The following is a 27,274-nucleotide window of genomic DNA, read 5'->3' on the forward strand; positions in this document are numbered from 1 at the left end:
TGTCAGTGTGTGCTGCTGAATAGTGATACAGTTTAACAGTTATCAAGTGTTATCATCTCATCTTTACCACAATGAGTTTTGATGCAGGGCTACTAACATAAGGAAGTGGCGTGCACCAGCTGGGCTATAACACTACATTTGTATTAAATGTGTAATGCACTGTGCAGTTTTGCAATGTATTTGAAAAGAATGCAGTGTCATTTCTGTAATGGTTTCACAAAGGAGCTTACAGTGGTGGCGGCTGCATGAACACACATTGAACGTCCAGTATCTGCTGTGTGCGTTGTAGAAAAACTACTGACTGAAATAAGTTTGTAGCATCTAAAGCTGTTAGTCAGAGATGTGTTCCGTCTTTCTTTCTTTATGTTTATCGTTTCTTTGTTTTCATGTGTTGCATCCCTGATTGGTAGCTTCCTAAAAGATGGGAGATCAGATTATGTGAACCCTTTATTTTATGTCCTGAATATGTTGGTTGGAAAACAAAACTGCATATAAACAAGAATACATTTAATATGTTGAAATGTGTATATGAAAATAAAGAATATATTCATTACAAAAAAGGAGAGCATAATTGCCAATTATTGTCTTAAGTTATGAAACAAGTTATAAGCAGTTGTTTAGATCAAGGTGCACACACACAGTGGCAGCACTTTAAGCCTTTGTGGTGGCAGCAATGTCAAAAGTGTAATATATTACCATGAATCCACCTCCTAACCCCAAAACACCAGGTCACGGCTTTTTTCACGTTTTATCTGAAGAACCAGAGAAACCACACTTTGCCATTGTCCTCCACAACAATACAGATTTCCTCATCCTCCTCTTCCTGTCACCACACAACTACCTTCCTTGTGCAGGGCCTCTGCTTTCAAGCTTAACTTATCTGGAGATGAGTTTTACTACGCTGGCTCACAATCATGCGGAGCTGAATTTGACAACGCTAGTTCAAAGTGTAGCCAAATGTCGTCATGTGAGTGAAACGCAGCTTTTTTCACATAGGTACCAATTTTACCGGGATCTGGCTGTCCTGCCCACTTTCAAATGATGTAAAGAAGCGCTGAATTGCATTTTAAACTGACGGGGATGGGCCGCTACGCCCCCCTGGGTTACTTATCGTGGATGAAGAAACAGGGATGCCTGCAGCACTGATAATGCTAGTCAAACGAAGAAAACACATGGGTGCAATATGTAGATAAGCAACCGTTTTGGACTACATAGGTGTGCGAGTACTACGCGGTTATTGGCACATGCAAGGATTAAATTGGCTCCTCAAATCGCATCCTGATGGGGTCAGCTCCAGTTGAGAGCTGCAATTCACACATGAGACAGGTGCTAAGGAGATACTGACTTTAAGAAAATAATAAAATGCCTCATATTTCATTCTTAAATCCCCCTTCTACGTATAGCGCGACTTATAATATCCATCTATCTAGACGTTTGTGCGCTTTTACGCACGGGACATGTCTGAGGCTCATTTCCTCAGTCACCACAGCCAGCAGAGGCAAGTTGTAAACATCAATGAGCGCGTGATTCCCGCCCATCAACAAGAGAGTAAAATGTTTTGTACGACTTTTGCCCCACCTCCTCTTCACTGACTTTAGGAGAAAGTAAACAGCTCGGCTCAACACATCTTATCGCTCACAAGCAGGCGCGTAACCGCGTTGCGCTATCCATGGTATCTAAACAAAAAAACAAGCCTCCCGAAAGCAAGAGCTGCAGCAGACGCGTTTGTAACAGGTTGTTCTCCAGTTATGCAGGCGCATAACAGAAGGCCAAAGTCTTTCTGTTCACAGAGAAGACAAAAGGATGACATATGATCACCTGAACCGATTGTTGGCACTTTACACGATATTCTGCGCCATGCGGACGGCTTCCATCGTCCAGGGCGCACGAAATTTCGAAAAGAAAGGTAGGATAACATTTTTTACAGCAAAACAGAAACTCTTAAAGTAGAATACGTATGTTTTTATTACCCCTTCCTCGCAAATAATTTGTTACATACACTAGGAAACAAAATCGTTGTTTCTTTTTATAGTATCAGTCTATGTTGCAATAAGTGACTAGATTTCATAATCAAGACAACAGGCAAGAAAGCTTTTGGCTGATCATAACAACATGCCGCCGCTGACGGTACTGCTCCTGACACTTCTCTGTTGTCCCCCTCTCCAAAATACATTACATTTGCAGTATCTATACTGATGAATGAGGAGCCAGAAAGCCCCAAATGCTTTGCTGAGGGCAGGAAGGACTTCACGTGCTTCTGGGAGGAAAATGAGGAGAAGGCTGTATCTGTGGATCAGTACTCCTTCACATACAAATACCAGTAAGTCACCCTGAGAGGGTATGGCAACAGCCCATGCAGTGTTCAGTGTTGTTAGTGATATACTTTAGTTAAAGCTGACAGTTACTAGATATATTTGTTAGTCTTCGTTTATTTTCTGTAAATAAAAATGTAAACTATTACACCATCATTTGACACCAATAGGGATTTTTTAAGGGTTAGTAGACCAGAGCCATTGAATAACTGGTTTCTACAGTTTTTACAGACTGTTTTAGGGGCCTAATACTTCACAAAAAGCCAAAATATTAGTCTAGATGTGAATGAAAAAGATGTATATATAATACCAGACAGCATAGTGTTATGTCAGAATTCTTCAAAAAGTTGTGCTCTGAACCCTCACTGTTTCTGTCTTCCCCTGTCCTGAGCAGAAATGAAAACAGCAGCAAGTGCCCACTGAGGACCCTCCATACAGCTGGCGGGAAAAGGTTGTACATCTGCCATCTGAACCGAATCCAGATGTTTGTCGAAATGGACATTCAAGTTCATCGAGAGGCGATACTGATCCACAATCGCAGAGTCCTCGTCGAGCTTCTCTGTACGTTATTTGACTGCAAACTGTGCCACTACCTCAGTCACTGCACACTTAAAGGAATGCATTTGGAAAGTTTGTATGAGATTGAAGGCTACAATGCTATACTTTTAAAATAATAAAATACTGTTTAAATTTATTTTATGTATTTACATCGAGGATCAATAATTTAAACAATGGATCACATGCCTACTTGTATGTGAAAGTGGTTGCTTAGAAACTCAAAGAATTACCATCCAATGCTGCAGTTCCCTGTCAGCACTACAGACCTTGATAGCATCTTTCTTCTCATTGTTTTGGTTTTTATGGCGCCCAACTTTATGGTTTTGGTTCACTCCCACTGCTCTCATCAGTGTCTTTTTCAGCAAAAAGCTCTGACAAACCAATTGTACTCTTCCTGTCCAGTACAGACAGTTAAAAAGACATTGAATATTGAAATTACAGTACATTCATCATGTACGCCAAGTGAATGCTAATCTTTCTGGGTCTATTATATGTGTAAGTAGGCAATCATTTTCTTTGTGTTAAGGTTTGGTTTGCTCCAACTGCTCCAAAGTGGACATAAATTCAGTTATTGCAAGTTTGAATAGTGCTGTCATCAATACAAACTTGCGACAAGCATGTGTGTATCACATAGGGTATGGTGTGGTGTGACATACTTTCGGTGAGAAATAACCTTTCCTTGACCGCTTTCGAAGTCCTTCCTAACAAGCTGCCTCTTGTACTACAGTTCTTCTGGACCCTCCGTCTAACGTGACAGTGAGGACCATGGGTGAGACAGGTCAGCTGAATGTCACTTGGGTGCCACCCCCTCTCAAGTACATGGACGATAGCATGATGTACGAGGTCAGCTACACTACAGTGGACAGCCAAGTGGAGAAGGTACAACAGTTGTTTTAATGTTCTGCATGACCTCAGTGATATGTTAGAGGCTGAACAAAGCTTTGAGCAGCTGGTTTGTCTCTCAGGTTGGAGGGCAGGTGCCCACATGGACCTGTATTAATGAGTTGAGGACTGTTTTGCAGGTAGAGGTGGTACGTGCCAGCTCAGAGTTGATCTTGAGTGGTCTGCAGCCAGGTACCAAGTACAAGGTACGGGTCCGTGTAAAGCTGGACGGGATTAGCTACAGTGGCTATTGGAGTGCCTGGACTGACCCGGGGATCATGGGAACACTGCCTGCAGGTTTGTATTAATTGACAGATGCAATTAAAATATGTAAAAACTTTTAAGAACCATTTGGCTCTCTCACATATTCACAGTAGTATCAGCATCTCAGCCTCCAAAATAAAATTTTGTTTTATTGATTTTGAATTGTTTGTTTCTAATGCTTTGTTTTTTTTACCACTCTGTGCCTCCTCCAGAACTCAATCCACTCATTGTGTCCTTGACTCTCGTCATCTCTTTCATCCTTGTTGTGCTGTCTCTTGCTGTGCTCATGTCGAATCGCAGGTCAGTCAACCAGCCTAAATCCTAGCCTAAAAACATTAAAAACAAATGTAGAATGTAGAATTATATTTTTTACTTTTTGTGCTTTTTTCAGTTTTCTTGTGAAAAAGATTTGGCCAACTATCCCAACTCCTGAGAGCAAGTTCCAAGGCCTTTTTACTGTCTATGGTGGGGACTTTCAGGTAAGAACAATACTAAGAGTCTACACCCATGTTTTTGAGGTTGTTCTCAGACAATACACTGCTTTAAGCAAAGTGCTAACATCAGCACGCTAACATGCTCACATGCTGATGTAATCTTTGCCACGTGCACCATCTTAGTTTGCTATAATAGCATTCTAATATTTGCTAATTAGCCCTAAACACAATGTACAGATGAAGCTGCGGGGACTATACACATTGTGGGTCAGCGCCAGACATTTTCACAGAGATATGACAATCTTTTGATGTGTTTTTGTACAGGAATGGTTAGGGCAGACCAACGGAGGCCTGTGGTTGACTCCAACCTTCTTCTACTCAGAGGAATGTCCCTCTTCTCTGGAAGTCCTTGCGGAGCTCAGCCTGAGCCCCTCACTGTCCTCCCCGCCTCTGCCACCCAAGGTTTCTAAAGCTGTAACCATTGGCAGAAAGGACGAAAAGGATGCGATGAAGGGGCTGGACGAGAGAGCGCAGCTGGAAAGAGTTGATTCAGCTCCGATGGAAGGATGGAGAGCCACACCACACGACCCATGGTTGATGGACCGCCTACGGGCGCTCCACCAGCAAACCGTCCCCTACTCCCATTCCTCTCTGTTGGAGTCTCAAGACGCTTATGTCACCCTCAGTGGCAACAACCGTGGTGAGGACGAGCATCTAGATGACACTCTTGAAGAGACCTTACCCCTTGAGGTGCTTTTTGCCTCCAAAAAGGCAGTGCTGTCTGAATCTCACTCTGACCTTGGGTCTGTGCAGCAGAGCTCCGGGTCGGGTCACCTTTCATCCAAGTCCAGTTTTGAGTATCCAAGTCACGCCTGGACAACGAAAGGTCCTGGGTATACCTACATGGCAGTGGCAGACTCTGGGGTCTCAATGGATTACAGCCCCATGAGCAGAGCAGATGACATTGGGAGATTGGTTATCTATGCCAACGACTACAAGAACGAGATCCCTGCTCATAGAAGACCCTTTCTGCCAAGGCAGCACTCTGTCCAAAATGACTGCTGAGAAGGAGCTGAACTGGACAGGCTGCACATGGACTGAAGAGGCTTGAAGCATGCTCTGTTAAGGGTATTCGGATATTCACCCAAAGCTACATGGCCTCTCATCAACTGTTAAGAAAAGCACACCAGGGATTAAGGCACTGATACCAAAGTCTAAGCTAAAGGACTCAGAACTAAGAGTCCACTGGATGTACATGTCATCTCAATATTCAAGTCATCCCTGATCTGTACAGGACAGTACCATTACATGGAAATGGTAGCCGTGTGTTTTCACACCAAATACTGATAATCAGTGTAAAGGTCTCCAAGACAATCTGTTAGTATCCTAACCTGTAGATCAGATCAGGAATTCTTTTATAACTACACCATAATTGTAATTAAGGTAAACTCCCTGAGTGTTCCCAGAGATTTATTCATATTTGAGCTAAGTGTACTCTTATTTCTAAGCTTTTAATGACAGAATGGCTATGAGGTTAAACTATGCAGTAAACATCCTGAAAGACTGGACAATACAGGCCCTGATGTGTCTTTAAGCATAAGGCAGCTGATATTCTATACTTTTATTTTCATTAAAATCCCATGAAAAGACTAAAACTGATGAACTGATTCTTGTTCAAGTGTTGCCCATTTATCCAATAGACGGATATAGATTATTCCTCTGTGCCATAGAGCCCCACTGTTGTAGACTTTAGTCGACAGCCATGCTAGGAGCTTTGTGAGGCTGCTGTCACAGCAGTGATTTGAGCTAAATGCTAACATCAGCATAATAACATGCTCACAATAACAATGCTGAAGTTCAGGTATAATGTTTACCATCTTAGTGTATTGTATTAGCATGCTAACATTCGCTAATTAGCACTAAAGACAAACTATAGCTTAGGCTGATGGAAATGTTATTAGTTTTGTTTGGCTTCATTCTCTGTGGACCATGGATGTCTGTACAAAGTTTAATGTCAATCCATCCATTAGTTGTTGAGATATTTCAGTCTGGACCAAAGCAGTTGACCAAATGACTACATAGCTCCACACCACAAGCTATGCTTAAGACTATAAAAAACTCAAGTCAAACTGTTGCACTGGGTGACCTGGTCCTTGTCATAGTCATTGTGATGAGCATGGGTACTGTAGATTACATCAAGTCAAACTCATACACCATCATAGAGCCGCAAATAGTCACTAGTGAACCACATATGTATTAATCCATGACTGAAAATAGTCCTGAACAAATGCACTATTTACTTCTGTTTGAGTAATGTTTGCTGAACTCTACAGTGCCCAACTGTTTGAGGAAATTACAGAGTCTTTTTTTTAAAAACTGAAACCATACATGTGTCACCTTCAGGAGTAACAAATGGGCTTGAGAACAAAGTAGGGAAGTCAGAAAGGGCTGAGACGGACTACCACGTTTTTGGATGGGATTAGTTGACATTCAAACAATATGTAGAATATTTCCAGCCTCATACTTGTAAAAAAAGAAAGAAAAAAAAAAAAGTAATTTAAATCATGCAGCATTCACTCCTAAGAAACTCACTGTATTTGTACATAATATGATGATTTTTGTGTTTTATCACAGTTGTTTCAGAGAACATTCAAACTGGTTGCAAGTAGTTGCCATTTCCCAAACACAGTATCCTGGAACAAATGAAATGAAATACTTCTACTGTAGGCTGTGCAGGAAAGTTTTAAGGCAATATTCATTCTCAGGTCACTGTAGCTGTTAATAACTCTCTTTTTCATCAATGTTTAAGTTGTTTTTAGTCACTAATGCCATATCATAATGTCTTAACCTTGGCATTTTTAGTCTCAGCAGTTGTTCTGAAATCAAACTGAATCATTTCCTTCTGTTATTTTATCTTTGCTTTTGTGGCTTAAGTATGATTAAGTGCATTATAATAGATTAACATGTAAAGTAACGGAATTATAAAAATTAATTGAAATTGTAGCTACTTTAAAAGTTTATAATTACATTTATTTACAATGTTGACTTATATTTTTTAAATTCATATCATGGCAGAGTGAGACACAAAAGGGTCTTTGTTATTTATCCACTGAAGTAGTGGATATCCCTTTCTTAGGGTGAATATTTTAGTGTGCATTTCCTCATTAGTAGCTTACTTATGAGTAATATTTGTACCATGTTTTTCATTTTCAGAAACATTTAAAATATTTTCTCCTGATAATAACATTGTTTATATTTTTTAATTAATATTTTCTATCATTTTTTCTGATTCATAAAATACTCTAAATGTGATATCAGCCACATGTCGCAAATGTATAATACTCCAGTGGTTCCCAACCTGATGGGTCACAAATGATTAAAAGGGATAAGAAAGAAGAAAAAAAATTGAGACACTATTTAAAATATATGTTTATTTTAAATGTGAAATACTTTTACTTAGTAGTTTTACCTCGTCAGGTTTAGAAGAAGAATTCAATCAATTCAATTTACAATCTCAGAAGGGAAAAAACACATTTTGGTTTAAGTGTTTACATTTTTAGGGTACAAACAACTTGTGATAAATGCTCACAAGTAGACTTCACTTTAAGGGGTCCCAATTGGGAGGGAACCATTGCTCAGTTTAAGACTATCACATTCTTCAATGTCTATGTACAGTGTAATATTTTATTCTTATGTTTGAGAAACGTTATGTCATTTACAATTCAAAGTCATTAAATGTTATACATCTACAACCATTGTGGTCCTGTTAACTGTTGTCTGCAAAGTAAACAGATTGCTGCATGCTATACAGTGTCAGTGATAAGGCAATAAGGTGAAGTAAGAGTGAGGTTTAAATGTTAACACATGGACTTAAAGCAGAAGCAAGAACTGCTCAGCTAAATGAACGGAAAGCCATGGCAGAAAATATTATTTTGCTCATTAAAGATATCTGCTCAATGTCATTCATTCAAAGGAATGAGGTATAATAGTGACTGAAGGCTGTCACACTGCACCAGATCTTCTTTTCACTGGAAATGTCTAACTGCTCAAATCTAAAGTTGGGCGTTGGTGAAAATGAGCATTTCCTCTGAACAAAATTCCATGAGTGAGCAACTAATCAGCCACATCTCAAGCCAATTTTAGACCAATTTAAATTCCATTAAACCATCAGGAAAAATGAACAGCTGCCACTCCTGGGCTACACCTGGCCTGTCATCACAGTGTTTGGTGGAAGAGGTGTCTCTGATGCCCGTCCCAGAAAGGTAAATGTTCCATATCTCCTGCAGTCCAGCTGCTGCAGCTTCATAGCTTCTGTCTCGGTCCAGAGTACATCGTATCTTGAAATAACGATCGAGGACATCAAGGATGGGATCTGTAGCAGATGGCCCCCCACTGTCTTTCCCGGTGTCCCTCTCTGGCTGAAAAGAGGCGATGACACGGCAAGGGGCCGAGCTCGACGCCCGTTGCTGCAGGACTTGTGTGAGAAAGGCAGCTGTGTCGCATAAGAGTGCAGACAGGTGTGCGGCACTGGACTGCTCTCCTGAGTGAAATCCACTGTAGCTGTCACCCGCAGGAGCACACAGGAAACTCTCCAGCCTGTCAACTATGATCAGTGAGGGAGGTATGGGGGATGTGTTGGGGGACTCGTGAAGGCTGGCCACCTGCTGGAGCAGCTCCTCCACTGTCCTGGGATAGGAAAACTGGATTTTCTTTAAAGAAGAAAAAAAACCTAAATTGTCAGATAAAGGCTGAGGGAGTCCAGACAGCTGGTCAGCCTGGACTGTTGTGATGGGCTTTTTTCTATTTTTGAACATTTTATAGAAAAACTAATGATTAATTCTATCTAAAAACGAATCTGCTAATAACTATGTGTACTATAAAAACTAAACTTATAATCAACACATTAATTGGTCATGAAAAAGTCATCAATTAAAGGACTGCAACAAATAATTTGCATAACAAAGCCCGGAACACACTTGGCAACATTTTTTTATTAAGAAACCACCGTTCACATTCTTCCTCAGTGAATTGAGTTTGCTCAGTTGTCTTCATGTTACCTCAAGCTACCCTGAAGGTGTCATGGAGAGCTGTGTCTCTATGACAACTGACCAACTCTGATCTGATGAGGAAGACCATAAAATGTGGTTGAGTGCCCAAGAAACATGATGACAGAGTGGATTTGAGCTTTTACTAACATTAACTTAGAAATAAATATGTTTGTTTACAAGTTAATAAAGCCAAAACAACCTATAAAATCAGGCCTTGTATCAGTGAGATTCTTTTTTTAAATAGCAAAGGAACCACTTCCTCATATGAAACCTTTACATTGGCTTTATCTTTAGTTAATCATCTCATTATTTATTGACCATTAACAACCATTCTTGAGTTGCCAGCTTGTAAAAAAAATACCTGTCTCTCTTAAGTTGAGTCTTTAAAAGTCACTTTCTCACTTTCTAATAAACCATTAATAAAGGATAATAATCATCAATTCTGCAGTTACACATGCAAATAAAGTCATTAATTAAATGTTTCACTTTCTAAAGCTACTGACTTCTCACACCAATAAGTCATAAATGCTAAATATCCCCTGCTGACATGTTTTAATGTGTATATAAAATACTCTTTGAATAATAATAATTTGTGTCTGATATGTTTTTTCCATTCCATTCAAAAAGTTCAATTATCTTGTTAAAATACTTAAAATGACATCTACTGCTTCTCCCTCATTAAATATTCCAGAGTTCATGATTTATGCATCCTCGTGTTCCTCCTTCTATTGGTTGGTTGAGCTTCAGTGTGCAGAATGATGTATGTGCAGAGTTTAAGGTGGACTGGAAAGTTTCTCTGAGCTCATTAAAAATCCAGTTTTAAGGGGCGGGCCTACGAGCATGATCTGTGATATCATCATCATCATCATCATCATCATCAATAGTTTGGACACAAATCATGGATCCAGTGTTCAACTTCAACACAAGTGTGATGTAGAAATTTGAAGCATCCATTGCACAAACACAGAGTTGACTTTACAGTGACATAGGAGACATCTTGTGTCCAACAGGAAAACTTTAGAAAACAACAAAAATAGTTGCACATTCATAGATTGTGGCATTATTAATGAGGGAGAAGGAGTAGATGCAATTTAAAGGATTTTAATTGTGGAAAAAACATACTAGACCCAAATCAATGTGTTAAATTGATCACTGTAGTTTATTTTATACACACCTAAAAACATGTCTGGAGAGGACCTTTCAGTGTGTAAATTACATTTTATCTGTGTAATGTATATTTATTTAGAACATTAAGCACACAGTTGAGTATAACCTCTACCTTTAGACTCTCTGGGCTCAGGCTGGGGACGCATTTCTGCAGAGACACTGGCAGGCTCTGGATCTGTGTTTGGGTGAAGAACATGACTCTCATGCCCATCTGTGAGGCCGCTGTGACGGCCGCCAGCAGCAGCAACGAGCGGCTGGTGCTCCGCTCTCCGACCAGTAGCACTGTGCTGCAGCCGGCTTCAGGAGGAAGAGGAGGAAGAGGAGGAGGGACGTCGAGCTCCTTCCTCTGCTCGCTTTGTGACATAAAAGTCCTAAACACATGTGCTAAAATGTCTGTCATGACCATAAACTCTAGTGAGTTTCCCGACAGTGATTTTCAAGCTGGAGTTTCCCGCGTCTGTTTACATGTTTCACGTTGGTGTTCGTGTTGCTTTGGTCCGGGTGAAAAACACTTTGATTTAATGTAAAGTTCCGCCGCTGTTCTCCGCCTACACAACCGGCACATTTCTCAGCAGTTTGACTCATAATTACTTCTATGATGCACAACTGTGTTTAATACTGGTTGAGGAAAGTTAACAACCCTTTGGTGTGAGAAAACAAGCAGAGTCCGCGTCTTCATGAACGCTTCCTCTCAGCTCTGAAAACAACTTCCGGACCTCTGGGTAATCACAACACCAGCTGTTGTGGCCAAGATGGCGAATAGCCTGACAGAGTTGGAGGTTCCCCTGGACGCCGACCTCGCTGGGGACCAAGGGAGCGGTGTTTTGAGGCGCTGCAGGGGGCGACCGAGGCTCACAGACACGGATCGAGCACAGAGGCGTCTTGAATCCCGAAAGAAGTACGATGTACGGCGGGTGTACCTGGGAGAGTCGCACAAGCTGTGGAGTGAGCTCCGCAGGCGGACCAGTCTGAGTGATGCTGGGCTGGCAGAGTATCTGATCCTGCTGCACTCCACATATGGAGACAAATACCAGCAGAAACAATGCGGGTAAGTGTGTTCAGGTTAGCTCTAGCTCTCGATGACATTTCCTAACAAGACACATGTTTATCAAATCAGTCTGCTCACATGTTATTAGTTGCATGTTCCTTCTGTCCTGTCAGCCACCAGTGTTTGTATTGAGAGGTTTGTTTCTGCTAATCCTAACCAGTCAGTGACTAAATGATGTGATTCTGCATTACAGGAAGAAGACTGCCTCAGAAGTCTCCGTTAAACAGAAAAAAGGTGAGTGCTCCTTAACTTATAAAACTTAGAAAGAACATGGGTTGCATGAAGCCAGTTTGCAGATTAAATGTCACTCTGGATAGGCAATGAATGAAATATTTGTTAACATTTCACAAAGGTTAACTACTAAGTCTGCTTCAATAATCCTAACTGCTCCCACACAGCCAAAAGAAATAAGTGAAACATGAGCACATTAAAATGTTCACAATGAATCCAAATCATGAGATAATACATCAAAGTTATGAGATGGTAAGTAACACTATGATCATGTCATATAATAAGTCATATTTTTGACTCACAAAGTCGTATTAATTATGGGCTGATTCATTAATTGATAAGTTGATTGCCAGAAAATGTATTGGCAACTAATTTGACAACTGATTACTTGTTTAGGACATTGTTAAGCAAATGTGCCAATTTTTTGATAATTCAAGCTTCTCAAATGAGAGAATTTCCTCCTTTTTCCTGTCTTCACATCTATGTAAACTAAATATTTTGACTGTTTGTCAGACAAAATAACATTTTTTGACTTGACCTTGGGCTCAGGAAATTTTGTTGGAATGTTTGATTGTTTTGTGATTGTTTTATAGACCTAGGGATTAATCAGTCGTTCAAGAAAATAACTGGCAGATGAATCAGCAACATAAATAATCATTAGACGCAGCCCTAGAGATAAGTTGCAATTTTAACTTTTTCGGTCAAAACTGTGAGATAATTATAATAATACTTTTAAGTAGTTTTGACTTGCTGTCTCAAAACTATGACTTACTATCTCATCATTTTGACCAAAAGTATAAATATGCATTCATTACTTATATAGGTATTGTAGCTGAAATTATTAATTAAATTAATAAATTGATGAAAATTGTTGTTTATGTTGCTCTTAAAGCACAAATTACAAACATCAAGTTCCAACTTCTCAATGTGAAGATTTATTTATTCATTCTTTATCACGTGATAGTAAATTTCAATTTTTTAGGTTTTGATGACGTAGCCTCAGGCTTTCAGACATGTTGTCAAAAAAATCAACAAGGGGTTTTAAAGGACCTTGAATCTGATCAGTGCATTCACCGGTTCTTCACTCATCTGTCCCCTGGTTTTTTTTGTTGTCGTCTCCCAGGTAGGAAGGAGCGTGTGTCCAGCCTGCAGAGCCTGGTCTGCTGGTACCAGGAACATGCGCACTCCTGCCCTCACGAGCCCCAGCTCAGAGCCCTGGAGCCCCAGCCCAACTTCTCCACTGCTGCTATCTGGCAATGTGACTCTGACCACTCTTTCGTGCAATACCTGTTCTCACTGCCGAGGGAGGTGAGCGACTCTGAGCACGAGGGGGGAATGAACGAAGAGGGCGATGAAGAGACTTCGGCAAAAACAGACCTGCCTGTGACGAAAGGTGTAGTGAGCAGGAGGAGAAGAAAAGAGGCTCACAAACAATACAAAGGTGAGGAATGGTCACTTTAAACTTTGACTCAGTCAGGGCTTTTTAGTTTTGTTGTAAATGTCTATCAGGAAAAATGAAACCTTTTTATATCTACAATATTTTATTTCTCAATTATAAAAATACAATTATTTATCTGCCTTTCTGTAGATTTGGGAAAAAATGTGGATGTTCCTGAAGTACAACATACCACCATGAGTCCAATAGAACAGGCTGCAGCTCTGAACCACCAGCCCAGTATAGAGGCCTCTTCCAAGGATGTCCCGCTGACAGGGCAGCCTGTGTGGGAGATGGAGATGGTGATGGAGCAACAGCAGGGCTCCCCCGAAGCAACATTTCATTCCATCGACTCAGAGGAGGAGGCTGAGGATCTGAGGCAAGGCAGAGATGAAGAGGGAGGAAGGGAGAGTCTCGGAGAAGAAGAAATAAGGACTATACCACACGGTTACGAGTGTGTTACCGTGACGGCGTCTTTAGCCGATAAATTGGACAAGACGGATGAGGACCCAGTGCTGTCGCAGAGCTTGAGCGACTCAGTGCGGCTGGGCGCTCAGGCTGAGCTGTCGGTCCCGCCACCCATGCAGGTTCAAGAGCAAGGAGAGCTGTTTGACCCTCAGACTTTGCAGACGGTGGTAGCCAGCTGTGAGATTCCTGACCAGAGGACTACTTTGGAAGGTTCACAGGTGGGTTAATTCATGAGACGTTTAAAGGAAGTAGAATTGTGTTACTGCTTTACACAAAACTTACATTGCTTCTCCATTTTTTCTCCCCTGTCACCCCCAGTTAATTATCATCACTGGTCCCAGCTACGAGGCGCTCGCATCAGAAGGCATCCAGCTCAACATGGGGGGCGGAAACGTGGAGGAAGTCACTTGCACTGTCATCGGGGGTGTCACCTACAACCCGGTTTGTGAGTCTGACTCAAAAATCAGAACAGTGGAGGATGAAGACTCCATGACAGGTTAGCTACATTTAGAAGTGGCACTGCAGTAATGGGCAGGTTATAAAGTTTCGGGCTTTAAACACAGCAAGCACAGTGACATCTAGTGGTTTGCAGAAGTTATAGCATCTCAGCACATCGTGATTTTATAGATTCAAAATGCTACATATTGTTTTTATAACATTTGAAATAAATACATGTTCTTGTGCAATATGCAGCAGTAAAATCATTAATAAATATATCCAAGAAGGCTACATATAAAACATTATTAATGTGGTGAAGGCCTAGTGTCCACTATGGGCACATGGTTGATATTTAGGTGACATTTCATTACTTCAGTTCTTTTCATTACCTTATTACATCAGTTACCATACTTCATTATGTATTTCTTGTGTACATCACCATACCAGACATCTCTCATTATCACACTTACTTATCCATATTGTTTAGCAGCAAAATATTACGTTTTTTTAAAAGTGCAAAATTAGAAAAATGTTCAAGTTTCAACCTCTCAAATGTGAAGATTTGCCGCTTTTCTTTGTCATATGTAACATTTTTTAGGTTTATGTTTACACTGCCTCAGGCTTTCTGATATGTTATGGACCAAAAGATTAATCAAAGAATAATCAACAAAATAATTGATAATTAACATAAAGGTTGGAGTACTAAAAGCTATAACTTACTGTCTGGCTCAGAAAGTTAACATTCTTACACATTATCTCTTAATTTGACTTTAAAAGTCAAACTTTTGTCTTATAATTTTGTCATAATTATATTATTGACATTGATTTACCTTGACTAGTTTTATTTTTTTAATTCTTAGCTTTTCATCTTTTTTTTCTTTACCTGGCAGAACTGATCTTCCATAGAAAGGAGTGTTGTGCACTAAAGGTGGTGTAGATGTTTGCACATTGAAAAGTTTATTCTCACTGTCACGCTGGATTATCTCTGAACCAACAGTGATATTTGAAGCTTTGGAAGTTATCAGCCACATGATATTCTTCATTTGACATAAGTTGCAACACAACATATTGGAACAGCACCCTTCACAGCAGTGAAAAAAAGCCTTGTTTTTTATTTGTTATTGTCTGCCCATCACTACTGACTCCAAATGTTAAGATGTCCCCTGCAAATGCAAATCTGCACACTTTGCATATCAGTGAAATCTAGACAGAACAGGGCTGCAAATGGGGATATGAAAAGACACATCTGCTAATAGTAGTAGATTGTGTTATTTACATGTTTATTTTCATATTGAGGGTTTAGTTTGTATACTTACTGAAAATGTCAATCTTATTCAGAGTTGTCCCGAAAAATACTCTGACATGGCTGATAGGGTCAAGATCTCAGCAATGATCAATGTCTCCAATCCCATTTTATAACATGTTCTATCCTTTTGTGACCCAGCCCCCTTTCAGACTTAAGGCCAAAGGCCTTGAGTGCTGAGTTTTGAAGTCTGGAACGTGGACATTTTAGGGCGCTTATATAATCTGTTTTTGCACTATTTTCTACAGATTTGAGTGACAAGCAGTTGCTGCAGCCCACCGTTGACACTCCGGAGCTAAGCAGTGACAGGGAGCTGCAGCGGAGTCTGAGCAGGTTTGTGGTGCATATACTCTTCATGGGGGATGGGGAAGACAAATTTGAGAAGGATTTGAGGTCTAGGAGGTCCAGAGATGGTAATCCATCTCTCTTACAGGTATACCATTTTGTTAAGCCTTCAGTCTCTGTTTTTGTGGCGTCAGGTCAAAGAGAAACAGGCGAGGTCCAGTCATTGAGGCTGACGGGATGCTCAAGATGTTCCACTGCCCATACGAGGGCTGCAGTCAAGTCTATGTAGCAATTAGCAGCTTTCAGGTAAAACAATGTTTTTTATTTATACCTAACATTTCAGTTTGTTGTTAACAGGAGATTAAATGAACGCCTCTTTGTTCTACTCCCTACTCTCTGTAGAATCACGTGAACCTTGTGCACAGGAAAGGGAGGACCAAGGTTTGCCCCCATCCAGGCTGCGGAAAAAAGTTCTACCTGTCCAACCACCTGCATCGCCACATGATCATTCATTCAGGTGGGCTCACAAAGACACACCTGTCATGTCAGAATCTCATCTTCATAAACCTTCAAACGTAACAGAATTTTTCTACAGGGGTGAGAGATTTCATCTGTGAGACATGTGGAAAATCATTTAAGCGTAAAAATCACCTGGAGGTTCACAGGCGGACTCACACAGGAGAAACACCACTCCAGTAAGTTACTAATGCTGAAAATAGATTTTATTTTATTTTTTGGGGGGGTGGGGGTTTGCACTGAGTGGGTTCCAGTCTGTCACTCTTTTCCTCTGTGCTTCATCTGTCTTTTCTTCTCCCACGTCATCATCTGCCAGATGTGAAATCTGTGGCTACCAGTGTCGTCAGCGTGCATCCTTGAACTGGCACATGAAGAAGCACACTACAGAGGCCCACTACAACTTCACATGCGAGTTCTGCGACAAGAGGTTTGAAAAGCTGGACAGTGTTAAATTCCACAAGCTAAAGAGCCACCCGGATAAGCAGGCAACCTGAAGTGTTCAGACACTGCTGATGGGAGCTAACATTACCAACCAGCAAGTGCAGGTGGGCCCTTGGAAACCAAAGGAAGACATCTGGTGAAGAGAAAAAAACTTTCCTTTGCTGTGTTTGTTTTGCCTGTCATGTCCAGGATATGAACATTAAACTGGGTTAAAGGCAAAAGTGGGCTAGTCTAACAGCAGTGCAGGACACAAGCTGTTTTATAGTATAGGCCCCAAACATGGGTTTTGAACATGTTTAGTACAGCAGGAAAAAAAGGCGTAATCTACTGTTGACCATTTTCTAAACCCCTCCTGTGCACATCGGTTTTCTAATCATAGCTTAGCAACCATAACTAGTAGGCACTGCAGGTCTGTCAAGCTTTGGGTTTCTTCATATGTTGAAGTGGTGTGCACAGGGTTGTGATAAAAGCAGTACTCTGTGTACCAAGAGTTTAAATGGTGGTTCTGGGTTTTTTTGCCCTCAAAAACCAAAAATACAAGAGAAAAACTGTGAGGAAAAGATGAAAATGTGTGTTAATCAGCTCTAACATGAGATGTAAAGGATAGCATGTCCAGCTAACTAGCTTACTACGCACACGAGTTATTTAGTTGTTCTTCAATCGTCAGGGGCATTTCATATTATGTTATTTTGTAACTTTACAGGTTACATTTAGAAAAAAAAGCCCTGTTCACACCTAGCGCATTGACTGTGTGAAAGCTGGTCCTGAATGCTACAAAGTGTTAGGCTAATGTTTAAGCTAACGTTAGCACCATCCTGCTCTTTATTGAATTTGGATAGTACTTACAGTTCAGCAAACATAAAATTGGTTTACACATTGGTATTTAGTTGCAGAATCATACATACATAGAGAACTAACTAGCTCTACACTGCAATACATGAGCAATGTTGTTTCTTTATCTTCATGTCTTCAACTGGTGAGGGCGCTGACTTTCTTCATTAAAAAATAGAATATATCCAGTGCAAGAATGAAAAGCTTGACAGGCTCTGCAACAGTAAACGGGAGTATGGCTTAGCAAGCAGTCAGTTAAAGTTTGATAGAAAATGTTTTCCATTAAAGGAAATATTTTGGTAGGCCATGGAAAGTGTTCGGCAGAAATGTAACATGCACATGATTTATATTAAATGCGTTTAATAAAAAAAAAAGAAAAACACTGGTATGATTCTTTTAATATTAAGTATGGTTATTCGGGTCATGAGTGCACCACCAAAAAGATTATTAATGACAAACCAGTAAGGTATGTAAGTATGAAAATATGAAATGAAATATGAAATATGAATACAGATGTTTGTTGTTAAGTTAAGACTGAAAATGACATTAAGGTTTGACCCTGGTGTGTTTCAATACACTGCTTTTGCTGTTGCAAATGTAGGTTCTTCCGTTTGAGTTATTGAAATTAAAATATCTTTTTTCACTTTTTTTGCTATCAGTGTGTCTTGACTCACATGCAATAATTAGAAAATCCTGTATGTTTAATGTAACAGTTTCTCAGGAAAATTCTTATCATGTTCTAACAGTATTTCAGTTTTTAATCGACTATACACTTTAACTTCCTTCTGTCGGTTCTGGTAACTGATGACTAAAGTATGTGACTCATATTTGTATTGTGCCATTCTTTTTCTGAAGGCACTTATTTGGTTAATAATATGTAGTTTATTTGTGCCTCTTGCATAATGCACTTTTGTGATCAAGTGTGGGTGTGCATAAATAGAAAAAAACGTCATGAAAAGCACAAGTGTCATGACACCTAGTCATAAAATGACTGATGCTGGACGCTTTCAGTCAGCTGAATATTGGCTATGTAACTGGTTTCTTGATGTGTGTGTAAATAAGGTTTAGCCTGAGGGAACGTTCTGATGTGTCCAACTTGCTAGACCTGTTTGTGATGCTTGTCATGCTGACATGATTTTGGATTTTGAAATTAACATATTTATTAATGTAAAATTGATGTTGACAATAATCTCACAAATATTTACTGTATGTAGTCATTTGAATATGACAATTTATTAATGACATCATACACCTTACGTTCACACCACACCTTCTCTTATCAGTCACATGGTATGTCACCACTGACATACTATGACTGATTATCAGTATTCATGTGATGTAAATCATCTATCCCACATTATTTGCATTTGAGTTTGTAGTTTCCACGTCACTCTCCTGTTTCTTCACCTCCTTTTTAAATGATAGTGAAGGTTAGATAAAGTCAATGTCAAACTGTAAAATATTGAGAAACATTCAACTTACTGACGTAATTTGGAAAGCTGAGCTGGTGTAGACACCATCTGACAGATCTCTTCCTGTTATGGTGAGTAATTAAATGTTAATGTTTTCCAGGCAAGATGTGGCAACTTTAGTTATATTTAAAAAGTTAAGTCAGTGTGCCTTATTAAAATGGTTACAACATACAATACAATACAACAAACTTCAAACAGCAACAAAAACTAAATATAAGGTAAGACCACCCTCCCTACAAAAGACCTGCAACGCCCTGTGAATGTGGACACAGTTGGAAGACATCTCACTCTCTCATGTCAATTAAGTGATTTAAATACGGGAGTAATATATTGAGTTTTACATGTATACACAAAGACTCGGCTGGGTTTTTATTAAGACCTTTACGGTACCCTGAAATGTCTCAGATGCATCAAAGGACCAGTGTCTCTGTATCAGCTTGAGATGTATATATATATTTTTTTTTAAGAGAGAAAAAATAGTTCTGCTCACTTTCAAATTGTCGTAATATGAATGATTGCTATGTATCATGTTTACTTTTAATGTTACAAAGCAAGAGCATGTATAAAGTAAAAAGCACTGGTGCTAGGATTGACCCTTGTGAAACCCTTGACAACATTTTTGTTTCAGCAGATTTAAAACTACAGACCACCTTTTAATTAGTATATCATGATCAACTATGTTAAAGGCAGCATTAGGTTAAGCTAAACAAAGATAGAATATGTTTTTTAATCAGTGGTGATCTTGTGGTAACAGATTACTTCGACAAGGTTCTGTTCTGTTCCGTACTGGGGTTAGATCTGGCTTTTTTACTGCTAAATGCTCCAATATGTTAATCACCTAGTTATTAACTTTGCCTGCTGTTTTGTGCTAAGCAGGTAACAGATAGTGAACAATGGGTTTATCAGAGCTTGAAAACAGTTGCCTGATGTAACTGTAAATAATGTCGACCCAAACAGTGAAGTTTAAGGCCATTAAACCAAAACAATGAGCTGAGTGGAATTGCAGAGTCAGATAATAATTACCTGTGGGTTTGTTACTAGTGGCAACACCTTTCATATTTTTCATAGTCATGTTTACCCACCATTAATATTAAAAATAATTATTAATGCAGCTTTAATGTTTTTAATTGGCAGCATGTGTAAGTTAAAAAGCAGTGTTCCTATAATTGATCCCTGTGGAACTGATTTTAAACCAATACACTGTACAGAAGCTCCTGTCCTTTAAGTAAGAAGAGGAACAGGGTTCGATAGACCAACTCAGAGTCTTAGTCTTTGAAATACAATATCATGAAGCAGCTTGTCAAAGGTAGCTCTGAGGTTAAGAAAAACTATAATGCTAGTTCCTTTTGATCTTAATACTCTGATAAAGGCTGTTTTGGGTTAGATCTGAAACCAGACTGGAACATCTCAAATACTATGTGGAAGGAAGATAAATGTCCAATTAACTACAAAGGTTAGAATTACAAATGGTCATACTATTTTGTCATATTCACAAGCTGTCTTCAAATTCACACCTCAAGGCATATGTACATGAAAACATCAGTGTAACTACACACAGGTGCTACCTCTCCCTCTCTCCCAGTCCCTCCCTCAGGGCTGAGCTGTCCAACTCCATGGTGATGTTTGTTACTCTGCTGCCTAGGTCACGCCCATCAGTTCCCCCCCTCCCTTTCCAGTACTTATGACAAGCCAACAGACTTAAAATAAGCAGAGAGCTGAAAAAGTCACTCGGAGGCTCTTTCAAAAGTAACAGAGCCATAGGAAGCAAGAGACAGGGAGTATATTGTGAGTCATTTTTAGAGGACAGAAGAATAATACACTTCTGTGTTCCTGTTATCTCACAGTGTGTAGCAACAGCTTCCATCTCTGGAGTGAAGGTAGAGACTCCCCACGAGTGACCAAGCCTAAGAGCACATCCCTTGGATATCTCCTCTGAAAGGTAAGCCGAAGAGTAACTTGACTTAGACTGAATGTGAGTTACATGGTAGCTTCTTTGTGACAGTTTTACATCTGTTGATTATTTTTTATTGGTAAAATCAAATGCTGTACCAACATAGGGAGGGACCCATCCAACAATGATCCTTTGTCTGTCTCCTGAGACCTGCCTGCAATTATTCCTATCAATGGCGTCCTTTGAGATTTGCCTGTCCCTGTTTTTGATGGATGTTGCGGAGACAAGGTTTTCTTGCCCATCAAATACACAACATAGTCCATCTTCTGACTTATTTAACATAACATAATGGAGCAGTACTGCATTTCATGAAGATTTACATTCAGCGCACAGATATGAAGCTTTGACACCTGTGCTAGTCAAGATACAGTTCTTGATATTGAAAGATATGTTGCCATTGCACACTGGGTCCTTTTTCAGACATTGCTGGGGTATTTGCATGTGACTAAATTGTTAATACATCACCAGTCTGACTCCTTGGTCTCAGAGTGCAATCAGTTAACATAGCTGACCACAAGGAAGTGGGAAACCTGAGTGAAATAATAAAGGGAGATTTGGGAGTCAAGGCAACTGCTTTTGTCTCTAAGCAAATCCTGGCTATTGCTCTCTGGCCCCCAAATGTATGATTAACTTGATGATGACCAGCAGGCTAAATGAAGTGTCAAGCTACTTCCTGCTTTTGGTTAATTTGATATGTTTTTTTCTGAGTAGATATACTCTTGAATGTGTGAGGGAGTGAAAATAACTGTAAAGACTGTAACACAAGTATGAAGGAATAGTGAGAAGAGGCTCTGAGGGATATCCCAGCTTTCAGAAAGCTGCCTCTTGCTATACACAATAGGGTTCTGCTCAGTCATTGTCATTGGGGACAACAATTTGTCTGCTTTGTCATACCACACAAAGGGCACTGTTCCCCATCTGGGAGGTCTACACACACTCTCACACATTTGGAAGTGACAATCTTGAGGTGACTCCAAAACAGAAACGGGTTGTAAAAAGGGAGGACAAGATTTGCAGATAGGGTGATTTAGGAAGGTATTTATTAGGCTATGTCATTTGTGTGAGTACACTTGAAAAACACACTCATGTGTTTTTGTGTCAGTGGATATAGAAATACACTGTCGCCCATAAAGTTGGAATACATTTTTTTTCAGACACAATCCTTTGTTTATTCCTATTTAAATGTTAATTTTGATATGTTTGGAAGAGATTGATTAATAAACCTTTGTGAAGATATACACTTTATCTGTCAAGAATGAATCACATTGTAACAATCATTTCATGGAAAGAGGTAAAAAATATTTTATTCCAACTTTTTGGGCGACAGTGTAGTTAATGGGCTGTTAATGTTGCACCTCAATAGTTTTTTAGTATTAGCAACAGAAAATCTATCCTCTTCCCTGGTGCTCATGTCAGAGTAATTTGTGTGACGCACTGACCAGTGTTTATTTTATGCAAATAAACACATTAGAGTCCTTTTTGCTTTAATATACAGCATTTGTGTACATGTTTGTCCAGCTATATCATCTCTATGTTTATGAGTTTAGTAAGAATTACAACATATATTAAAACAATATTCTAAATGTGATCATAAAATGTGGAAGATGTAAAGAGAGGAAACATTTCCTTGTCAATAGCGTTGCTTTGTAGCTGAGTTTGGATTCGTTGCTCATTTGCATACCACTGGATTAGCATTTCATTTGTTTAGTGAAACACTTTTCAGACAGCAACACACTGAGGCATACTTCCTCAATCTACTTCTCCCCATACCGCCATTCATTATAAACCAAACAAAGCCTTCACCCAAGTTCCATGCAAGGTGATATGTGAACAGTAAATGTCCTTAGAATGGAAATGAAAGGCTGAGGTCACTCTCAGTGTTTGAGGAAGATAAGTTATTAAGCTTACGAAGGGTAAAAGGTGAGTACTTGGGAAAGCGCCAGGTGTTTTCCCCTCCCCTGCTCTCCCACATCACCATAGAGGAAACAAGTTCAATCCCACTGTTAATTTGACACCTAATTGCAAGGGCATAACAATGTAGTGAAAGTCTGAACAACATGTCATCAAGTGTGCACACAGATATCTGTTCACAAATGGTTGTTAAATTGGTGCAAATGGACGAATGAAAAGTTGCATGCAAAGATGGACGCAGTTAAATCTGTCTACGGTCATATAAAATGTTCCTGTATGAAAATCACAGAGCTAAAAATAACATGGTATAAAATTATTAAAGAGGTAGCACACAGCCAACAACTAACTTGAACTGTATTGGTTGACCAATTTGTCCTTTTTTCTTTTTTCTCCTATGTAGGTTGAACAATCCGCAGCAAAAATGGGATGCTTTGGATTCCTCAAAATCATGATGTTCATTTTTAATGGCATCATCTTTGTAAGTGGAGACTTTTAATGTCTGTTTAGAAATAAGTATGATTTCATTGTGTTCTACAGAGAAAACGCGGACACTTTTACATTTTACTTCTGTGTGCATCAACAGTAAAGGTTACAGTGTGAAAGATGTACCAAAAAATACAAGCAAAGAGTAAAGAAAATGGGAATGGGAATGTTTTGGCACAGAATTTAGTCAATGGGCCATTTTATGTAACTTGCAATGTAGAATTTTATTTAAAGCAGTAAGATATACAAAATGTACCTTCTTTTAATCCAAACGTCCAACTGTTATTCACGGAAATACTTCAGTGAATGAACATCATTTAAAGGGGCACTTCAGTAATTTAGTACAGCACTTCACTGGAGTTGTTGAACTTGTGAGAGATAGATTAGAAAAATGTTGATCACAATCTACTTCAGAGGGCAATATATCTTGTCTCTAAAAGTACTCCCAATGACAAGAAAACTGACTCAGTGCTCACTTAATTCTCACAACTTTCTGCACTTCTCCACTCTCCCTGTCCCCCCTTCTCTCCATCCTGCTCCCTAAGCTGGCTGGTGCTGCCATCCTGGGTGTTGGGATCTGGGTAAAGGTGGACAGCGGCTCGATCCTCAGCTTCCTCGGGAAGATCGAAGACGCACCCGCAGAGCTCAGTCAGGTGCTGAATGTGGGCTACCTGCTGATTGCAATAGGACTCCTCCTGCTCGTCATTGGCTTTCTAGGCTGCTGTGGAGCTGTGAGAGAGAGCAGGTGTATGCTGATGCTGGTAGGTTATTGTCTGCTACTTTATGGAGGAATAAAGAAATAATTTGACATGTTGGTAGATACAAAGTGGTATCAATGTCCTCATCTAACTGAGCAACAAAGCACACGATTTATTTTCCAAATAACACTATCAAGCTCCAATAACATTCATAACACTCTGATCTTTCTCCTAGTTTTTTATCATAGTCTTGGTGGTCTTCATAGCAGAGGTTGCAGGGGCTGTGGTGGTCTTGGTATTCAGACCTTTGGTAAGTTGCCTAACCTTTTTCACAGAGAGTTTAGTTGCTGGATTATCATGACAGTTGCTGCCTTTTGGTACCTTGATGCTAACGTTACTATATACTTGTATTTTAGGCAGATGAGTTGTTTAAGAAATTTGGAACAGCAGCAGTTAAGAACATCCAGAAGGACTATGGGGAAAATCCAGACATCACAGGACTGTGGAATACTACAATGACCACGGTGCATAATTCTGCTTAACAAATTACAAAATGAAACCTTTTCACACCATTTCATGTGATGTGATGCTTTGTGTAACATGTACTCTCTCTTTGTGTCTGCATTAGCTAAAATGTTGTGGATTCTACAACGCCACAGACTTTGTGGGCTCTCCATATTATGAGACCCACAACAACCAATACCCACCACAGTGCTGTTCAAGCATGAATAATAACCCATGTAATCAAACGATGATCGACAGTGGCATGGTATGGGCTTTGTAAGAAGAAGAAACAAGAAAAACATCCACATACATGATCCAAAGTTATTTTCCACTTTTACCTTTACACTTTATTTTTTAAATCAGGGAATCACTGGTTGCTTCCCGAAGATCAAGAGGCTAATTGATGACAACGCCATAGTCATTGTGGGAGTGGCACTGGGAATTGCAGCACTGGAGGTATGACTGTATTTCACACCCTCTTCATTTGTAAGGCCCACTTTAGAAAAGCCTGAATTGCATCAGAGAGTAGGAAAAAAATTACAGTAAATTAAGCAGTTGATGACAATGCATATTAATGCATTATGAATTTAAATAATATATATTATCATATCATTTTTTTAATGTATCGTGTATTATCATATATTATAGGTTCAAATTTTTCAAGTCTCTCCTAGAAATCTAGGTGCTCAAATGAACATTGACATATGTTTTTCTTGCTGTCATCGTTCCTCCTGTTCATACTGACCATTAGAAGATCCCTTCATAATGTACTTACAATGTAAGTGATGGGGGCCAAAATCCACAGTCCTCCTTCTGTGAAAAACTTGTATTTAAACGTTTATCTGAAGTTAATATGAAACTTAATCTCCACCTCATCCAAATGAGTCATATAGAGTAGATATCTTTCAAAATTACAATCTTTTTAGTCCCTATCTATGTTTCGATACTTTCACCACAGCTCAACAGGGAAACACTGTCCATCCGTTTTTGTGCAAATTTATTGTGTGGACACACTGTGGATTTTTCGCCCCACTTCCATTGAAAGCACATTTAAAGGGAATCTTTTATTAGTCAGTATAAACAGAAGGAATGATAACAGTGAGGAAAACCTCTTTCATTGTTCATATGGACATCTAATGGTTGTTTTAGGACAAAGTTTAAAAGTTGTAAACCTTTCCTTTAAGGCATATTATTGTATTGCGGTCATTCATATTGTATTGCATTGTATTGCATTGTATTGTATTGTATCATAACTTATGTTATCTTATCGTATTTTAGTATACTGTATTAGTATATTGTATTGTGTCATGATATGATATGATTTTATTTCATATCATATCATATCATATCATATCTTATCATATCATATCATTAAACAGCATCCATTCTTTTCTTCTTTTTTTTTTTTACACATATACTTACAGTACTTTTAAATTGCATGTTTTACTAATACATGTGTATATTTCCCTCAGATATGTGCCATGGTTGTCTCCATGACCCTTTACTGCAAAATAAAATCAAGGGGAGACTAACTGCAAAAGGTGTCGGCCTCAGAGGGATCGTTTTAATCACTGCAGCCTCTCTACTTCTTGTATCACCTCTAGAGACGTAACGGGCCATCTATGCCTATATCTTGCAAAAATGCCTCATCATCGAAGACAGTTAATGTCAGATTTTGTGCAATCAGAATGACTGAATGAAGGACATAACAAATCTATTTTTTACTACACTTAAATCTAATAAATGCTATTTCTGAATGTATATTGTGTATTTCTCAAGAACACTACAGTTCCCTTAATGAACCATGCTACAGACATTGTATATTTCACCAAAGATTATTTTAAATGTCAAGTAGTGCTACTGCCAATAGCACATTACCAGTCATTGAGGAATTACATGATAACTGAGTTCATTGTGATAATGAAACAAAGGCTGGTGTCAATGTTAGAGGCAGGGCTCACTATTGTTAAAGTTGTTGCCACGATTCAGATTGTAATATAGCAAAAGAAAAGATTCATTATTTGTACGTACAATGTAAAGTGATCAATTTTGAAATAAAATGCAATGTGTTTCTAGACCCTGGTGTGTCTTTGAGCTACTCACATACATGTAATGGTGTTTCTATAAGTGGACATTATACTAAGTTTCACAAAGGGAAGGAGAACCAACAAACCTTTGGGAGAAAAAACCTAAAAATGATCCTTCTGTTTTAACAAGCAAACAAGTCTCACAATTAGCATATGTGTCAGCAAGCCCATTAACCCTCACATACTGTTCATATTCTGATCCCTCACTGTATATTTCCTCATAATTAGTCTTTATACCAAACTAATGAACCACATTCATAAAGACCTCATCAGTCACAAATAAACATGATTGATCCTTAATGAAGCTTTGAGAGAGCAGGGATTCAGTTTCAGTCAAGAACTATATAAAATATATAAAAAACACTAAAATATTGTAAAATTTCAAGAAATTATATATTAAATGTGAAGAATGAACACATTTTGAATGATGATATGATAAATATCGGTCAAACAGGCAACAAAAATGATTTTAAAAAGTTGAAATATGTCCTTCTTTGTATATTCTGG

At 39.1% G+C, this 27,274-nt stretch overlaps 4 protein-coding genes across 4 annotated transcripts; 3 read left to right on the forward strand and 1 right to left on the reverse strand.

The window, feature by feature from the left end:
• Positions 1-1,648: 1,648 nt before the first annotated feature.
• epor (erythropoietin receptor) lies at positions 1,649-6,427 on the forward strand. Its single transcript, XM_062438897.1, has 8 exons — positions 1,649-1,906; positions 2,185-2,320; positions 2,707-2,873; positions 3,598-3,749; positions 3,893-4,049; positions 4,229-4,316; positions 4,408-4,495; positions 4,775-6,427. The coding sequence occupies exons 1-8, from the start codon at positions 1,804-1,806 to the stop codon at positions 5,513-5,515; spliced, it is 1,632 nt and encodes a 543-aa protein (XP_062294881.1). The 5' UTR covers positions 1,649-1,803; the 3' UTR covers positions 5,516-6,427.
• Positions 6,428-6,563: 136 nt separating this feature from the next.
• On the reverse strand, positions 6,564-11,137 carry swsap1 (SWIM-type zinc finger 7 associated protein 1). The gene is made up of 2 exons (XM_062439151.1): positions 10,778-11,137; positions 6,564-9,159 (listed from the first exon to the last, which is right to left on the reverse strand). The coding sequence occupies exons 1-2, from the start codon at positions 11,069-11,071 to the stop codon at positions 8,590-8,592; spliced, it is 864 nt and encodes a 287-aa protein (XP_062295135.1). The 5' UTR covers positions 11,072-11,137; the 3' UTR covers positions 6,564-8,589.
• Positions 11,138-11,417: 280 nt separating this feature from the next.
• Positions 11,418-18,206, forward strand: znf653 (zinc finger protein 653). Its single transcript, XM_062439002.1, has 10 exons — positions 11,418-11,713; positions 11,907-11,947; positions 13,068-13,385; positions 13,533-14,065; positions 14,166-14,343; positions 15,837-15,921; positions 16,068-16,179; positions 16,276-16,390; positions 16,469-16,568; positions 16,706-18,206. Exons 1-10 carry the CDS (start codon positions 11,418-11,420, stop codon positions 16,881-16,883), a joined length of 1,956 nt encoding a protein of 651 aa, XP_062294986.1. The 3' UTR covers positions 16,884-18,206.
• Positions 18,207-21,029: 2,823 nt separating this feature from the next.
• On the forward strand, positions 21,030-26,577 carry tspan34b (tetraspanin 34b). The gene is made up of 8 exons (XM_062439153.1): positions 21,030-21,072; positions 23,396-23,473; positions 24,024-24,239; positions 24,412-24,486; positions 24,593-24,700; positions 24,805-24,945; positions 25,044-25,136; positions 26,153-26,577. Exons 2-8 carry the CDS (start codon positions 23,417-23,419, stop codon positions 26,210-26,212), a joined length of 750 nt encoding a protein of 249 aa, XP_062295137.1. The 5' UTR covers positions 21,030-21,072; positions 23,396-23,416; the 3' UTR covers positions 26,213-26,577.
• Positions 26,578-27,274: the final 697 nt, after the last annotated feature.

This window comes from Scomber scombrus, chromosome 18 (assembly GCF_963691925.1).
Source record: "Scomber scombrus chromosome 18, fScoSco1.1, whole genome shotgun sequence".
Taxonomy (NCBI): Eukaryota; Metazoa; Chordata; class Actinopteri; order Scombriformes; family Scombridae; genus Scomber; species Scomber scombrus.

Bases quoted from the DNA above. Each gene is read 5' to 3' on its own strand.
- swsap1 (XM_062439151.1), bottom strand. From the start codon at position 11,071: ATGGTCATGACAGACATTTTAGCACATGTGTTTAGGACTTTTATGTCA. The intron at 9,160-10,777 runs GTAGAGGTTATA...TCTTCTTTAAAG, and splicing joins TGAGCCCAGAGAGTCTAAAG to AAAATCCAGTTTTCCTATCC.
- tspan34b (XM_062439153.1), top strand. From the start codon at position 23,417: ATGGGATGCTTTGGATTCCTCAAAATCATGATGTTCATTTTTAATGGC. The intron at 24,487-24,592 runs GTAAGTTGCCTA...CTTGTATTTTAG, and splicing joins TCTTGGTATTCAGACCTTTG to GCAGATGAGTTGTTTAAGAA. The intron at 24,701-24,804 runs GTGCATAATTCT...TGTCTGCATTAG, and splicing joins GGAATACTACAATGACCACG to CTAAAATGTTGTGGATTCTA.
- znf653 (XM_062439002.1), top strand. From the start codon at position 11,418: ATGGCGAATAGCCTGACAGAGTTGGAGGTTCCCCTGGACGCCGACCTC. The intron at 11,948-13,067 runs GTGAGTGCTCCT...GTCGTCTCCCAG, and splicing joins CTCCGTTAAACAGAAAAAAG to GTAGGAAGGAGCGTGTGTCC. The intron at 15,922-16,067 runs GTTTGTGGTGCA...TTGTGGCGTCAG, and splicing joins CTGCAGCGGAGTCTGAGCAG to GTCAAAGAGAAACAGGCGAG.
- epor (XM_062438897.1), top strand. From the start codon at position 1,804: ATGACATATGATCACCTGAACCGATTGTTGGCACTTTACACGATATTC. The intron at 1,907-2,184 runs GTAGGATAACAT...TTACATTTGCAG, and splicing joins ACGAAATTTCGAAAAGAAAG to TATCTATACTGATGAATGAG. The intron at 4,496-4,774 runs GTAAGAACAATA...GTTTTTGTACAG, and splicing joins TCTATGGTGGGGACTTTCAG to GAATGGTTAGGGCAGACCAA.